This window comes from Acomys minous, assembly GCF_964271855.1.
Source record: "Acomys minous genome assembly, chromosome: 1".
NCBI classification, from domain to species: Eukaryota; Metazoa; Chordata; class Mammalia; order Rodentia; family Muridae; genus Acomys; species Acomys minous.
In genome coordinates, this window is record NC_140483.1 from 128,189,292 (window position 1) to 128,205,895 (window position 16,604).

Below are 16,604 nucleotides of genomic sequence, written 5' to 3' on the forward strand. Positions count from 1 at the left end.
TGTGAATTCATTTTCCAGTGCATGAACACTTTTACCTTTCTGAGCACCTAATGGTGCCACACTGCACTCGTGAGCTCTTGACCTTTACTTGAGTCACACTTGAGGAAGTGATTCTTGTGCATCAGCCTCCTGACAGGTTGATATTATAGATGCTTTACATCTCGACTCAGTGAAACTACTCTGTATTTTCCAATGTACTTTCATTATGTTTCTTTCCTAATGTTTTCCCTTATTTTAAAATAGCCATGCAGTCTGGGTATGGTATGCATGCTGGTAACTCTAGCAATATGGAGGCAGAAGCAAGAGGAATGCTATAAGGGTAGCCTTGCCTTGTATATATAGCAAGACCCAGTTCACAAACAGACAGACAGACAATACCCACAGAAAAACCTAGTGGTTCTCCGCTTTGAAGTTTCTTCTGCCTCATATCTTTCCCTGTGACTTTTAAGTTACCCACTTAATCTTGCCAGTTTAGCTTATCCTTGAATGTAGTGAAGACAATATAGACAAGTTCTTTGCAGCTTCAACAAGAAAGTTCTTTATTCCCATTTCCAAAACCTTGGTTTTTTAAAAATTCCCTTTCAATTGAATGCCCTATTTTGATAATTATTAAAAGAAGAGTCAAACTAAGCCTTTACAGGTAATCTATTTTAAATGTGTCACACACACTTTGTTAATTATTGAAAATAGACCATATTTAATAGGCAGAACAAAAAGGGAGTCACAATTATATTTCAGAGAATCCATAATCCTGCAGGCAGAAACCTTCACAAACTGTTGAGTTTTCTCAATGGCAATGGATACAGAGAAGAAAATACGGCTTAAGAGAGAACTTGGATATTTCTGGGGAACAAATTTTTTAATTATTAATATAATTGGGGCAGGAATTTTTGTGTCCCCCAAAGGAGTACTGCAGTACTCTTGCATGAATGTGGGAATCTCCTTGTGTATTTGGGCTGCCTGTGCGGTACTGTCCTTGAGCAGTGCTCTCTGCTTCGCAGAGATCGGGACAACCTTCCCCTACACCGCGGCTCACTATTATTTTCTCAGGAGATGCTTTGGACCCGTGATGGCATTCCTAAGACTTTGGACTGCCTTATTTCTGGGCCCAGGAGTACTTGCTAGCCAAGCTCTGCTACTTGCAGAGTACGGCATTCAGCCTTTCTATCCCAGTTGCTCTGCCCCGAATCTACCCAAAAAATGTCTGGCCTTGGCGGTGCTGTGGATTGTGGGGATTTTGAATTCTCGTGGTGTGAAGGAGCTGTCATGGCTTCAGACAGTGAGCACAGTGCTGAAGCTAGGCATACTCGGCTTCATTTCCTTTAGCGGGGTGTTCATACTGGTGAGAGGGAAGAAGGAGAATATGCGAAGACTTCAGAATGCTTTTGACCACGAGGTTCCAGATGTCTCTCAGCTCATAGAAGCTATCTTCCAAGGATACTTTGCATTTTCTGGTGGGGCATGCTTCACGTATGTAGCAGGTAATGATCAATCTCGGGGAGAAAATGAAGCCATGGCTGATATATTGCATGTATGAAGCGAGCATATTTCATTGTGTATTGACTATCATCTTATAAAAGAGAATTTAATGATCTTCTATTTTTACTTCCTAAATCACCTGCTCTTAATTCTTTTCCATACTTAATCAACTTCAACTTCTATGAAAACAATCAAAGAAAAAAAATCTTCTCCTTTTCATATTATTTTCCTGGGGCCAGGAATATGAGGCCACTGATTAATGTAGTTTTCTTTCTGTTACTGTGTGAATGCTCAGATTTCCCTCCTGTGAAACTGTGGATCCTTGAAAAATATAAAACCAGACTATACTGCTGTGTTAAATGGCTGTGATACATGAAGGTGTGACTCACTCTTTTTATTCATTTATTTTTAGAATCACATTTTTTTTTATTCTGAAAATTTCTTTCATGGATGAATGTGTTACTAGAGGTTCATATAATAATATAATTGGGAGATGGGTTAGGGGCATAGCTCAGTAGTAGTAGAGCAGTTACCTAGTGTGCCTAGCACAAGCCCCTCCCTAAAGTTTTTTATTATTATAAGTACCAATGCTCTTCAGAGCCTAGCAGAGGCTCCCATCTCCTCACCCCTCACCATGGCCCTCTGGACACATGAAGTGAAATTTCTCCTGTAGCTTCATGACCTTTTGTTTACCATGGGAGTGCAGGGCTGCCAGTGTCTTGTGGGGCACTGCTTCCTTGCTCACTCAGACCCTCTGAGAAGAGCACCATGCACTAGACTTTGCTTTTCACTTGCACCAGGTACTTTAGGGTTTTTGAACAGAAGAGAATCATAATTGTCTCGATGGCTCCTGTGCACAATGTAATACTTTTCCCTTTAGAAACTTGTTCCTCCTTTTTGATTTCATGGTTGACCTCTATCTTTGAACTCTGCCTTCTTACCACCAGAGTCTCTTCTCTTTAATTATGTTACTCCCCCATCAACCTAAAAGTTACTTTGACAGCTTTCATTTTTCATGTTAAATATGAATGGGCTTGGCTCTTGAATAAACCTCCCATTAATTTCATGGATTCTTTCCCTGCTTCCTAATCATAGCAGCTATTTTCTCCTCCCTACACTTTCTCTTTAAATCTCTAAAATTGTTATTATGACTTAAGATTGGTATAGTTCTTTATCTTAAAAACAAATAATTGTATAGGAATTTAATACTAGCCATAAAGAAATGATGTGGTAAAAGCAAGTTCAGTAGAAAAGACGATCAATTTAATTGTTACTATCTGCAAAGAACTAGCAATTTGAATAGAATAAAACCTTCCCAGCCTTAAAGAGTAAGAATGAAAACCAGAAACAGAGAGAGCACATGTAAGGCACTGCAGGAAATGACGAGAGACCATACAACTGCTTTCATTTGATGACTTACGGCCTTGATAACGGGTAAGAATGTTCAAGCCAATATAATGAGGAAAAGCATAGAATTGGGAATGGATGACTGGAGAATGTCAAATTTTCTGCAGTTGGTAGAAAAAATAAAACGTGTAAGAAAGCACAGAAGGCTTAAAGAATCATAAAGAATAAGCCCTCATATGTTCCCAAAAGAGGGGGCTTTCCACAAGCCTAAATGTTCCAGAAGTTGAGGAATCTGCGAAGAGATCAGAATGTTCTTCCTTGGTTAAGTGTGATATTAATGATGAGCTTTGTGGTTAAAAGTTAGTTTACATTGGGATAAAAAAATGAGTAAGAAAAGAAGGCGGGGATAGTTTTCCTGAAGTTTGTGACTTAAACTGAGTGTGTGTGTGTGTGTGTGTGTGTGTGTGTGTGTGTGTGTGTGTGTAATAAGTGAACATGTGTGTGTGTGTGTACATGTGTGTATGTGTGCACATGTGTTTGTGTATCATTGTGTGCATGCTCATGTGTGAGCACACACCTCAGAAAAGGTAAACTTTGAGGTAATTTTATCTTGTTTTGATGCTGGAGATGTTTTATCGTTATGTAATTAGATAAATTAGATAAAGAAAGATCTACAACATTTAATAATCTGTAAACTAATGTAGAACTCCTTCCAAACAGCTGAAGGTAAACAAAAGTCTGTGGGAATTTCAGTGCATTCTGTCCCTGCACTCCATAAAACTAGGTGTGGTGTATTAGGCCTATAATAAGATCACTTGAGAGGTGCAAGAGGATGATCAGTAGTTCAAGGCCAGTTTGGCCTCATGATGGGTTCAGGACACTGTTTCAAAAGAAAAACCAAACCAAAAACCATTTACTTCTTCCCTGTCAAGTTAGTAGTTAGGATTTGGCAGTCTCTCAATGTATATGGCAGAAGTTAATTTACTAAATAAGTTTTAAGATTTCTATGTAGCACTTCTATTTATGAAATATGATTTATCAGTATCTGATAAATAGTGTCAGAACAACTTGTCTTTCAAGATCAAAGCCCAAGGATATTTGCTGCCTGTTTGGCTGCTATTATAAAGTGTCACAATAATGACCTCTTATTATATAAGCCTCTTATAAATTAAATTATGATCTCTGTCATCTTTCTACAAATAAACTATGTAGTGAGAATAACTAAAAGGCCCAGAAGAAAATATAGTTAATTTTAAAAGTTGCTCTTTTGCTTGTTCCAAGCTTTAACTAATACCATAGCTATTAAAATAGCCTCTGTTGGGGGAGGCACAGGTGTGTGCTGGGGGTCAAATTTTGTCCTTCACATGTTAGGCAAGTGTTCTACTGCTGAGATATAATCCAGCCCAACAATAACCATTTTTAAAAGGTACTATGATTGGAATTTTGTTGCACCACAATTTCTTCCTTTGGTGATTTGAATAAAGTGTAGGCTCATATATTTGAATGCTCAGTCACCAGGGAATGAAACTGTTTGAAAGGATTAGAAGGATTGGGGGCTATGGCCTTGTTGGAGGAAGTGTGTTACTAGGTAGGCTTTGAGGTTTAGACCATGCCTGGCCTACTTCTCTCCCACTCCCTCTCTCTGCTTGTGGATCAAGACATAAAGACCTCAGCTACTGTTCCTGCACCATGCCTACTGATATGCTGCCATGCTGCCATGCTCTGCCTTGATAGTAATGGACAAACTGTCTGAAACTGTAAGCAAGCACCCAGGCAAATGCTTTCTTTTATAAGATTGGCCATGGTCATGATAATGGAACAGTGACTAAGCCACTTCTAACAAAAAGCTAAACAATAAGAGGCCCACAAGCAGTAAGTAGTAAGCAGAATTCAAATTAGATCCGTATTCACTCCTTACTCTTTCTATAGCAGATAGTTCCATGCTGGAAAAGCACTTCATTAGTGAGCTACATCTTCAAACTTGTTTTCTGTTTTTGTTTTACAAAAGGATAGTTTATAAGGCTCCTTGATTCTTGACCAATGTTTGGTTGTGCATCTCAGCATCTGTTTTGGTCCACTGCTGTGTGGAGCCTCTCAGAGGACAGCTATGCTAGGCTCCCGATTATGAGAGTAGCAGATATAATTAATAGTGTCAGGGGTTGGTTTTCTCTCACGAGGTGGGTTTCAAGCTGGGCCAAGCTTTGGGTGGACATTCCTTCAGTCTTGCTCCATCTTCATCCTTGCTCATCTTGTAGGCAGGGTAAACCTTGGGTCTAAGTTTTTATTGATGGGTTGGTCCTCTCATCCCTCCACTAGGACTCATGTACAGTTTGAGGGTGTCCTCTCCATTATCCATGACCTCTGCTACTAGGAGGCTCAGCTACAGTCACCCTCACAACCCAGCAGAAGCCCACCCTGTCTTGGGTCTCCAGCTTGTCACAGAGATGGCCCCACCTACTGTTTTTCTTCTCTCTATAGACTTTCTGTAGTAGGAGGAGCTGGGGCTGACTCTGACATGGACTCTGTTGCCTGCTCTTTGGTCACTCCCTGCTGGTGGGGCTACTTCACCAGGCCACAGAGAAAGAGGGTGTGCTCAGTCCTGATGCCAATTGATAGACTGGGATCAGATTTTGTGTTGGGGCTCCCCTCTTCTGGGGAATAGGGGAGGGGGAAGGGGAAGAGGCAGGGAGGGTAAGACTAGGAGGAGAGGAGGGAGGAGGTTAAGATTGGGATGTAAAGTGAATACATGAATACAATAATTTTAAAAAGAGAATGATTTAATGGTTTAAAATTATTAAACAAACAAATAAACAACAAAAAGAGGGAAACTGACACTATAATCTTTTTCAATACTTAATTTACGAATATATTCATGAAATGATCTTGCTGGCCAGAGATTTCCTCTCTTACTTTCCAAGCGGTAATAATTTTGCTGAGTTGAAGGAGCAGCAGCCACATTGTTAGCTAAGAAAGAAAAGATGTTTCACATAAAAGAAGAGGGACTTTATCAAGAAAGGGCATGATGTGTTCTTAAAGAGCCAGGCTACTAATGAAACAAGAATAATAAAAGGACCCATCAAACTATCGCATGACCTGTCTCCACAGCTCTAACACTTGTGTCTTAAGAAATGGATCAGTGTGAAGTAGTTTGTTTTTTTTTGTTGTTGTTGTTGTTGTTTTTGCCTCTGAGTGTGTGGGTGTTATAGCAGGATAAATGGAAATGATGCAGTCCAGTTTTTGAAACACGGAAAACTTTTAAAATAAGTTTAAGAAGTAATTTTTCCCAAGTCTAATTTTTTTATGTATTATAGGGGAGATGAAGAAACCCAGCAAAACAATTCCTAGAGCCATATTTACAGCGATGCCTCTGATAACCATGGTGTATTTACTGGCTAATATTTCCTACCTGACAGTTCTGTCACCCAGGGAAATCCTCTCTTCAGGTTTGTATACACAAATAGCAAAGACAGTTAATAAAATGCAGTTCTTTATGTATAGTTAGGACACTTTGCCAGTTAGGATGGCTGCACAGTCTTCATTATTCTATATAGAGACCCATTTATGATGTTGTAAAAACAGGATGGAGAAAGTATGATTTGGTTTAAAAGGGAGATTCATTTTAACCATAATTATACATTTTCTGATAATGTGAAAAAGGTATGTATAATGCAGATGGATGACACAGATTCAAAACTGTTTGCATGACCTCAGTTGTAGTGATACTGCATAATCAGTAATTATGTTTATTAATACTTATACATGCTTGATTTTCAGTAATTCATGTGACAAATTTGAGATGAGGGATATTAACATCGGAATAAGTAAACATTAATAGTTAGTTGATGACTATAATCAATATTATTAATATGTAAAATAGATATTTATCTCAAATTACCCCAAATTTTATGCTGACAAATGACCTAAACATATTGAAATTTTGATTAAAGCCGAAGTTGAAGAATAAAGAACTAAAGAATATCCAAGGTATGATACTACATGCCTGTGATCTAGAGCCTACTAGAGTACTTGAGAAGCTGAGGTTGGAGGATCTTTAGTATAGAGAGACCTTTTTTGAAAAAACACTAAACAAGAAACTCTTAAAGAGACATGCATAGCAGATTCAAGGGATAAAAAAAATTTTAAATGAAAAGCAGAGAAAATTGAAGACTAGCTGTTTTCTCATGCCAACATCACATCTCAAGTCATCACCTTCTGAGATGTGTCATATAGTAACATTGGACTAAGCAATATTGAGCAATTTCTTCTTGCTTTGATGACTATTTGATAGAGGTAAGTCTCCTTACTGACCTAGAACCACATGTTTATAAGGCATCATATGGTAATCTATTACACTGTATATTTTGCAGTGGTAAAATCAGGATGTTTAGGATTCCTAACTCCTCAATCATGATCATTTGTTTACTTAGGGAGACTTCAAAGCTCAGAGTAGGTTTAATATAAAAACTCCAGTGACTTGACTCAATTGCAATGTGACTACACCATAGAATGCTGCAAGGTAGCATCCCACACCAGATTTAATTCATCAATGGTCTAGGTGTCTTTGGCATGAGAGATGAGATAGGACCAGGCTTCTGTGGGAACAAACCAAGTTCAACCCTGGACAAACGCACTGATTCACGAGCTACTTCAGAGCTGTCAGGGTTCATTTATAACAGTGCTTCTTAACCTCCCTAATGCTGAGACCCATTAATCCAGTTCTTCATGTGTGGTGACTCGCCAATCATAAAATTATTTTTCATTCCTACTTCATACTGTAATGTTCCTACTGTTATGAATTGTAATGTAAATGTGTGATGTGCAGGATATCTGATATGTGATGCCTGTGAAAGAGTCATTCAGTTCCAAAGGGGTTGCAACCCACAGATTGAAAGCCACTGGTTTATAATGGCAGCTATGATTGTGGTCAGGGCCACTTGCCAGTGACACTGAGGCTGCAGTACAGGAAATCTGGCATTCTTTATGACTATATGACTATAACTGGTGCTCTGGATATATTGATTATTAAAGAACTGTAAAATCTCTGGAATATCATATCAATTGCAACAATTTTGTAGCTATCACAATAGTTTTAAAGCTTGTATGGAAAACTCGGGAAGCTTCTACTGTTGTTTGTAATTTTGTTTTAATCACTGCCTTTTTCAGGCTTATAATCCTCAGACATGATCTAAAATCTGAATTATTACTTTAAAGCTTTAATTCATGTACTTAGACTGCATTAGAAATTAAAGTTGAGAAAATAATCAGAATTATATATAAAAATGTAACTTTAGGGAAGGCCATCATATTATCAGTATTAAAGGCCATCAAAATATCCAATAAGTTTAAATTGTTCAGCTAAGTTATATGTAATAGACCATCCTGGGTTTTTGCTTAAAAATTTAAATTTCATGTTATTTACTTATTTTGTGTGCATATGCATGTGCATCGTGTTGCACACATGGAGGTCAAAGAACAACTTGCAAGAGTTGACTCTCTCTTTCTGCCATGTGAGTTGCAGGGTTGGAAGTCAGGTCTTCAGGTGTGGCAGCACAACAAGCACTTTACCTATGTTGTCCCCTCCCTGACCCAACTCTGAGGTTTTTTTTTAAAAGAAGGTCATATTGTCCATTAAGTGATGGACACTGAAAGGGACAATGTTTATGATGGTTTAGTGATGGAAAAAGCTCTATGCTTTCACGCAGAATTGAAAGGCACCAGTGAAAAATGGTACTCAGCTGGGATGAGCCTGTGAGTGACTTTTTTTTCTTTATGGGGTGCATGATTTATGTAACTACAGAGATGGTTACAAACCAATGAGGTAAGCTCCTGAGAGTTAGTAATTTGAATGGTTGGAGGCATGCTTTCAATCAATGACATAGAGATATTCCAAAAGAATATGGGATTTTTATAATATAGTGTGAATTGGTGCAACATTTTATTTGAGGCACTTTGCAATCTGTGATAATACAAGTTTCTGAGGCATATATAGCAAAGAAAGCAGGCAGTCACATGTAAGATATTTAATTTGTAGATGTCCAATCTCTGAAATGAAGTTCTTTTTAAAAACCCCTCTTTTAAATTAAAAAAACTCTTATTTATTTTTATTTCATGTGCATTGTTGTTTTGCGTGTATGTGTGTTGGTGTGAGGCTGTTGGAGTCTCTGGAATTGGAGTTACAGATGGTTGTGGGTGCTGAGACCTGAGCCCGGGTCCTCTGGAAGAGCAACCAGTGCTCTTAACCATTGAACTCTCTCCAGCTCAAAAAAAACAGTTCATAATCTGGGGTTGGAGGTGCACGCTTTTAATTCCATCCCTTTTGAGGTGGAGGCAGGTGGATCTCTATGAGTTGGAGTGAGGCGTGTCTGGTTCACAATTGTCATAGCAAGTTCAGGACAGCCAGGGCTACATAGAGAGATCTTGTCTCAAAACAGAACAAAATCCACAAACAAACAACTAACAAAAAGTCTTTATGGTGAAAGTTCTATACATGAAAAAGAAGGGCGCACCTTTAGAGTCTGGAGCGTGGAAGTAGTGTGTAATGATTCCTGGTTCCAGTTCCAGAAGCCTTGCTGAGGGTGTTCACAGAATGCTCCCATGATGTTCTGGAGGTTTCCGACCACACTTAAAATAGGGGCTATTAACATAGGGCAAGATAATCTAAATGATTAAGAAGTGATACAGAAATGGGTGTTAAGTGCCCCATATGTGACAACGTCCCCTGGATGGGGAGGCCTGGTGGCACTCAGAGAAAGGATAACAGGCTACCAAGAAGAGACTCGATATTCTATGAGCATATACAAGGGGTGGAGGTCCCCCTCAGTCACAGTCATGGGGAGGGGAGTAAGGGAAAATGTGAGGGAAGGAGGAAAGGGAGGATACAAGGGATGGGATAACAATTGAGATGTAATATGAATAAATTAATAAAATATATTTAAAAAAGAAAGTTTCCTTGTTCAGACAGTTTACAGGAAGTTTGTCTCAAATGCCTGGCTGCATGAAGAAATTTGAACTTTTAAGTGGAAATTTTAGAATTAGTTACTCATAAATTGATACAGTCATTTTTGATGCTGAGTTTGTAGGACTTCTTTTATTTAAGAAATACATATTATGGGCCAGCAGGATAGCCCAGTGGGTAAAGCATTTGCTGTGGGACACTAGTAACCTGAGCTGTGTTCTTGGGACTCACAGTGGAGGAAGAGGACTGACTCTTAAACTGAGAGTTTAAGCGCTCTCTCTCTCTTTCTTTCTCTCCTCTATTTCTCTCTCCTATGCACACAATAATAATAATACATAAAATAAAATTTAAAAATTAATTGTACGCTCATAAATCCTACTCTAAGCATGTATTCTGAAGAGAACATTATAAATATTAAGAATTGAAGGCATAGAAGCCAGATGTGGCTGGTCTATACAAGCCAACCAGAACTATATAGTAAGATTTTTAGCAGTAAACAGACAGACAAATAAATAAGTAAACATATAAATATAAGTATAATTTGCAAGAACAATTTTTGGCATATTAAAATATGCCTCAAATAATTTCACATTTTGTGTGTATGTTTTTATTAGAGTACATTTTTCTTTTTGAGGCTAGCATTTTGCTATATAGCCCAAGCTGGTTTGGAACTTTGATCCTCTTTTCGGCCTTCATAGTACGGGAACACTGGGTTCTGCTTTGCTCACTGTACTGAAACAGAACTATTTCACTGAGATAGAATCATCTGTCTAATATTTCCATAGTACAAAGTGGACTCAAAGGGATTTTCATAATGAATATATTTGTTTATTGGTGATTTTCATACATGTATATAATGTATTTTTGATCATGTCCACTTCTTCACTTCCTTCCTCCAAATTCCTTTAGATTCCATCTATTGGTAGGTTTTATGATAACTGACATATTGAGATAGAATTCATAAGGTCTTTTTTCTTTTGGCCTTAAGACAGAAATAACAACTTCAGAACATGCTGTAATGCAAAGTTTCTGAATTTCAACGCCATCAATATTCTGGATCATTCTGTTTTGGAATCCTCAGTATTGAACTCAGAGCTTCACATATGATAAGCAAGCACATTGCCATTGTACTATATCCAAAGTCTTAGACCACGTAACTCTTTTAAACTGTCCTATCAGCATCTGTGGCTGCTATCCATCAGGACGCCAACAGCAAATGCCTGTCTCTCCAGTTATAGGACATCACAATTCTCCAGACATTGACACACGATCTATGAAGAGCAAAGTAACATCTACCTGAAAACCATTGGTCTATAGCTTTAAAAAGTCTCAAGAATCATAAGTATTTGGATCTGTGTTGAATTGATGTTCACTTTTTTCATTTTATATTGTGCTATGGTTTGGGACAGCTGATACTCTGTCAGTAGTGATATTTTCTGACCCTGGATAAGTCTGTCAGCATTCTATATGCTAATATTAGTTCATAAGCATATTTTTAATTATTCACCTAACACAACTAATGCATTTCTCAAGTATTTATTGAAAACCCACTATTACAGTGTCTGGCCATGAATTAATTAATGATGTTATAGAAAAGGCATGTGGGCTATTTGCCTACAAAAAGTTCCTGGTCTTTTGGGAAAGACATAAAATCAACCATTCTTCTTCTTCTTCTTCTTCTTCTCCTTCTCCTTCTCCTTCTCCTTCTCCTTCTCCTTCTCCTTCTCCTTCTCCTTCTCCTTCTCCTTCTTCTTCTTCTTCTTCTTCTTCTTCTTCTTCTTCTGTTTGTTTTTTCAGACAGGGTTTCTCTGTGTAGCCTTGGCTGTCCTGGACTCACATTGTAGAGCAAGCTGGCCTTGAACTCACAGCGATCCACCTGCCTCTGCCTCATGAGTGCTGGGATTAAAGGTGTGCGCTACCAGGCTTGGCTAAAACCAACCTTTCACGCAGTACGGTGAGCTGAAATAGGTACAAGCCCAAATAATACTTAAATGTGAAAAAGGAAGTAACAAAGTTCCCTTCATATATATATGTTTATATTTAAGAGTTTATGTTATGTCTTTGAAATCTTATTGTATAAAGATTTATCATCAGATTCTCTTTCTTAATACATCTCTTTTTGTGTGCTTTTTCCTCTGCAGATGCTGTGGCTCTTACCTGGACTGACAGGGTCATCCCCCAGTTCACATGGACTGTTCCTTTTGCTATCTCTGCTTCGTTGTTTAGCAACCTTTTGATTAATGTATTGGAGACAGCAAGAATAACATATATTGCAAGCCACCAAGGCCAGCTGCCACTGGTGCTTGGTACCCTTAATGTTCACTCCTCTCCCTTCCTAGCTGTGCTTCTAGATGTCTGTGTGGGATCCGTTGCAATTATCTTAACAAATCTAATTGACCTGATAAACTATCTCTATTTTGTTGTTTCTCTTTGGACTTTCTTAACAATTTTAGGAATTCTGAAACTGAGGTACCAGGACCCCACTCTACACAGACCATATAAGGTAAAGATAAATACATTTGTTCCATTTGAAATAAGACAAATGACTATGTATTTGAAGAGTATGTTCAGAAAATCCAAATGCAGATGTGCTACTCAGGAAACTGAGAAGCAAATATAGAGACTGGACTTCATTTTCATGGTGAATAGGTTTTACTTACTATGAAATCTCAAAGGTTCAATGTAAGGATTTGTTAGTGAGAAAGGCAGGTGTATTGGGGTGGTGGAACAGACCATTGGAGGACATTTGACCTGAGGTTGCCTAGCTGACTAATATAGCTATTACACACACTGTGTCTTTTACAGTAAAGACAGATATAGCAAATGATAGACAGGAGACAGAAAGTCAAGTCATAGATGATATTTACTGTCCTGAAATATTAGCTTATTTATTTAGATCATAAACAGATTCCTTCTCCTCAACTTTTGCTTATAAACTCTGAGGGGAGAAAATATGGCATGGATAAGGAGATCATTCTTTCATAACAGGATATTATTGGGGGGCAGAGCCTTTGTACATACTGGAATAGTCTTGATTGGCTGGCAGCATGTGTACAGCTTTGCTATAGAATCTCCTGTCCTAGGAAAGTTAGATACCACTTCCTGCTTATATTCATAGTAGAGAAGAGGAAATAGGTTTAGGGAAGGTATGCCACTTGTCAAAGCTCATATAGCACAAAATAAAGCCAATATCCAAATATCAGCAGTCTCTTTAGGGAGTTTGACTCTCGCTAAGTATAAAATATAAGAACCTAGAGTGACAGGAAGTGATGTCCTCATTACCAACTTTGTTGATTTACCACTATCTTTTTTTTTCAGTCTTCCCTTGTGCTTCTTCCATTCATCCATTACAAAGCTCTTGGATATTTGAGGACACATTGAGGCGTGACTTTATTTCAAGTACCTTGTTAAGATCTCTTCTCTGGGTACTGAAATAAATGAGACTCGATCCTCATTCTTAGGCAGGGTGTCACCTATTTCAATACTAAGTGAATAGTAACCAATGCACTGACAGTGACAACCAGAGGATGATCAGAGAGTGTCCATGTGTATCTAGTATAAGGCTGTGCTCCTCATCTGCTTGGAGTACCTTCCTGGGAGGTCCTGTCCTCTGAATTTCACATCTGTATACTTTTAAAATCCTTTGCTTCTTTGTTGTTTTTTGAGTCAAGCTTATACCGTGGATAGGCACAATTGCAGGGAAGTCATGCATTTTGATAGAGTTGGAGCACATCAAGAAATACAAGGTAATCATTAAGAGTTGGGCTCATGTCTAGTTCCTCATGTCCTTTCCTAAGCTTGCTCTCATTTCACTGCTGACATATCTTTCTATCTACAATGAACACAGTTAATGTTTGCCTCCTCAGAATCTTGTGTGCATTATATAAGTGAACGTATGCAAAAATCCAGGGCATGACATTATTAGCTATCATTACATTATTATTATTTGAATTATCTTTGCTTAAAAAGGATGGTAAGGGCAACTTTAAAAACAAATGGTTAAATATTTCTTATCTGACATTATGAATGCTCATATCTTTCCCTCAAGTATTTGACAAAAATAATGATCTATGAGGTGGTGAGTTATTTTTCTTAACGGCCTTTAAATAATTAAAAGGCAACTGTTACATAAGACTCAACTGAATAACCCTCTCATTAAAAAGTTTCATAATTTCAACTAGCTATATCATACAATTTGAGTATAGATTCATGTTTTCTACATATATCTCAAAATTGATTGCCTAGAGCCAGATGGTATATGTCTATAATTCAAGTTAATTTAGAGACTTTTGGGAACCTGAGGCAGGAAAACTATGAGTTCAAGGCCAACCTGAGCTACTTAGTGGGATCCTTGAGGGGAAAAAAAAAAAACCAAAGGTAATGTTGTAATGTTAAGTGTTGTATGTTTATATTTCTAGCATAATCCAGATACCAAGGATGAATCTTTAGGATTTGGCTAAAACAAAAATAGGATTATTTCAGACAAAGAATTTGTTCTTCCTTTTGTTCCTTTGTTGGTATGTGAGACCTATGCAATCCTAATATTTAACTGTTGATAATAACTCGGTTAACGGAGGGTAAAAGAAGTTTTTCTCTTAACTTGCTCACCCATTTGAAATAATGTCTAAGGCAGATTGCCTGGAGCCCCAGTGGGTGGGTCTAGACACTCCTTTTGAATATGTTCATACCACCTGTGCCTGCAGGTGACCATACTATTCGGCATCTGCTTCTGACTATCTCCACTCAGGAAGAATCAAAACTAGATTCTGATGAGTCCCCAGCCAGCACCTTCCCTGAGGAATCTCCAGCATTTCCTTTCACTGTGACATTCTGAGTCCTGACAAAATTGACCTAACACAAAGACTGACTTAGCCCAGTTTCTGTCATCAGCTTCACATGATTTTTACTTCCGTGAACATTCAGCCGTCACATGTGGATTTTCACATCTACTTACTTTCTTCAATGTTATGTTTCCATTCCAGGTGTTTTTACCGTTAATACTGTTAGCCCTGGCCATCACCCTGTGCTTGGTTTTGATTCCCCTGGTCAAGTCTCCAAAGATGCACTACATCTATGTGTTCCTCTTCCTCCTCAGTGGCCTGCTGTTGTATGTGCCATTTATACACTTTAAAGTGAAGCTGGTTTGGTTTCAAAAGTTGACTTGCTTTCTGCAGCTGCTGTTTAATATTTGCATCCCTGATGCATCTGATGATCCCATATGGGAAGTAGAAAACTGAAAAAGAATAGCCTTTTATAACTGCAGCACGTTCCAGACAAAGGTCAAGTGGAGGCTAGGAGAGGAAAGATGGCTACTACGGAAACTGAAATGGCGGATAGAAAAGTACCTAGGGAGTTCCTGGTTTTCAAATGGCGAACAGAGTGGTTGGAGAGATGGCTCTGCTGTTAAGGGCACCAGTTGCTCTCCCAGAGGACTAGAGTTCAATTCCCAGACCACACATGGAAGCTCACAATTATCTGTAACTCTGGTCACAGAGGATCCAGTATTCTCTTCTGGATTCTGCAGGCAGTGCACCCATATGGTGTACAGCTATACGTGTAGGCAAAACACCCATACACATTTGCAAAAGAAAAATAGCAAAGAAAGTGTTACACACAACCAATCTCTGCTTCAATAAAAAAAATTCCTCTGTGTAGCGTCACATATTAATGACGCCTTTCTCAGTCTGTTTATCTCATCTATTTTCTACTTAATGTGTCCTTATAATAAAGGTTAATGATTGAAAATAAACATTCTCTCATAGTTTTAATTTTTCAGTAGCACAACAACACAAAACAACCTTAATAGGTATTTTTGTTGTTGTTTTGTTTATTTTAGAGACAGGAGCTCACGTTAGTACAAGCTGGCTTGAGGTCACAGCACTCCCCCTGCCTCAGCCTTTCCTAGCAGTAGACTGACAGGGAGAGCCTCTGTTTCGGTTCCTGCAGCTCCTCACTGATGGGATGGGATCTGAAAGTTAAGAGAAACCCTTTTCTTCTCCAAGTTGGTTTTGGCCGGTGTTTTATCACAGGAACAAAACAATACAAAACAAACAAACAAACAAACAAACAAAAAAAGACTAGTACAGACTGATATAGACACATTTACCAAGCTTTTCACCTTCAAACTAAAAGTATTTTAACTAGTAAAAGTGGCCAAATATAGTGTTCTTAGGGGCCATGTTAGCTATCTTTCCTGTTGTTGTGATAAAATATCCTGGCAAATGTAGTTTCAGGAAGAAAGGGCTTATTTTGGCTGCAGTGCTAGAGGGTTCATTGGTCAGGAAGACAAGGAAAGAGGCAGAACGCATGGTGGCAGGAACAAGATGCTGCCTGTCACAGTCACTGTCCGGGAAGTGGGATGTGAACAGAAGCGAGGCCATCCCACAGAGCCCCAAAACTGGTTCCTAGTAACCCTTTGCATCCAGCAAGACTCCACCCTATGAAGGTTTCACAAGGCTCCCAAACAGCACTTGGGAACCAAGTGCTCAAACACTTGAGCCTCTGGAGGCATTTCACAGTCAAACACAACAGCATGTAGATTGGCTTTATGCGCCTGAATTTTCTTTCTTTCTTTCTCTCTTTCTCTCTTTTTTTCATTCATTCATTCATTCATTCATTCATTGGATGAGTATCACTGTGTACCCTAGGCTGCCCTCATACTCAGAATACCCTCATCTCAGCTTCCCAAGATCTGAGACTACAGTCATAAGCCTAGCTTTAAATAGGCTTTCTTAAAATGAGAATTAAATGAAGTAATAGACTAAACATTAAAAGAGAGTCAGTGATTGGCACATGATAAATATCAAATTTTATGTTAAAAAAT

General features: G+C 38.4%; 2 protein-coding genes across 3 annotated transcripts in view; both read left to right on the forward strand.

The window, feature by feature from the left end:
- The window catches only part of LOC311604363 (solute carrier family 7 member 13-like), a 136,184-nt gene that overhangs the window by 77,160 nt on the left and 42,420 nt on the right, over positions 1-16,604 (forward strand). Inside the window, exon 5 of one of the 2 annotated variants that reach the window (XR_014781463.1) lies at positions 15,437-15,530. The exons of the other annotated variant lie outside the window; for it this stretch is intronic. The gene's annotated coding sequence lies outside the window, so the exon portion shown is untranslated. Of the gene's footprint in view, positions 1-15,436; positions 15,531-16,604 lie in introns of those variants that run through there. 2 annotated transcript variants of the gene reach the window in all.
- Positions 729-15,530, forward strand: LOC311604339 (solute carrier family 7 member 13-like). Its single transcript, XM_084794109.1, has 4 exons — positions 729-1,481; positions 6,138-6,269; positions 11,923-12,284; positions 14,764-15,530. The coding sequence occupies exons 1-4, from the start codon at positions 791-793 to the stop codon at positions 15,016-15,018; spliced, it is 1,440 nt and encodes a 479-aa protein (XP_084650235.1). The 5' UTR covers positions 729-790; the 3' UTR covers positions 15,019-15,530.

Excerpts from the sequence above, each read along its gene's own strand:
- LOC311604339 (XM_084794109.1), top strand. The coding sequence starts at position 791 with ATGGCAATGGATACAGAGAAGAAAATACGGCTTAAGAGAGAACTTGGA. Across the intron at positions 1,482-6,137 it reads ATGCTTCACGTATGTAGCAG|GGGAGATGAAGAAACCCAGC; the intron begins GTAATGATCAAT and ends TATGTATTATAG. Across the intron at positions 6,270-11,922 it reads CAGGGAAATCCTCTCTTCAG|ATGCTGTGGCTCTTACCTGG; the intron begins GTTTGTATACAC and ends TTTCCTCTGCAG.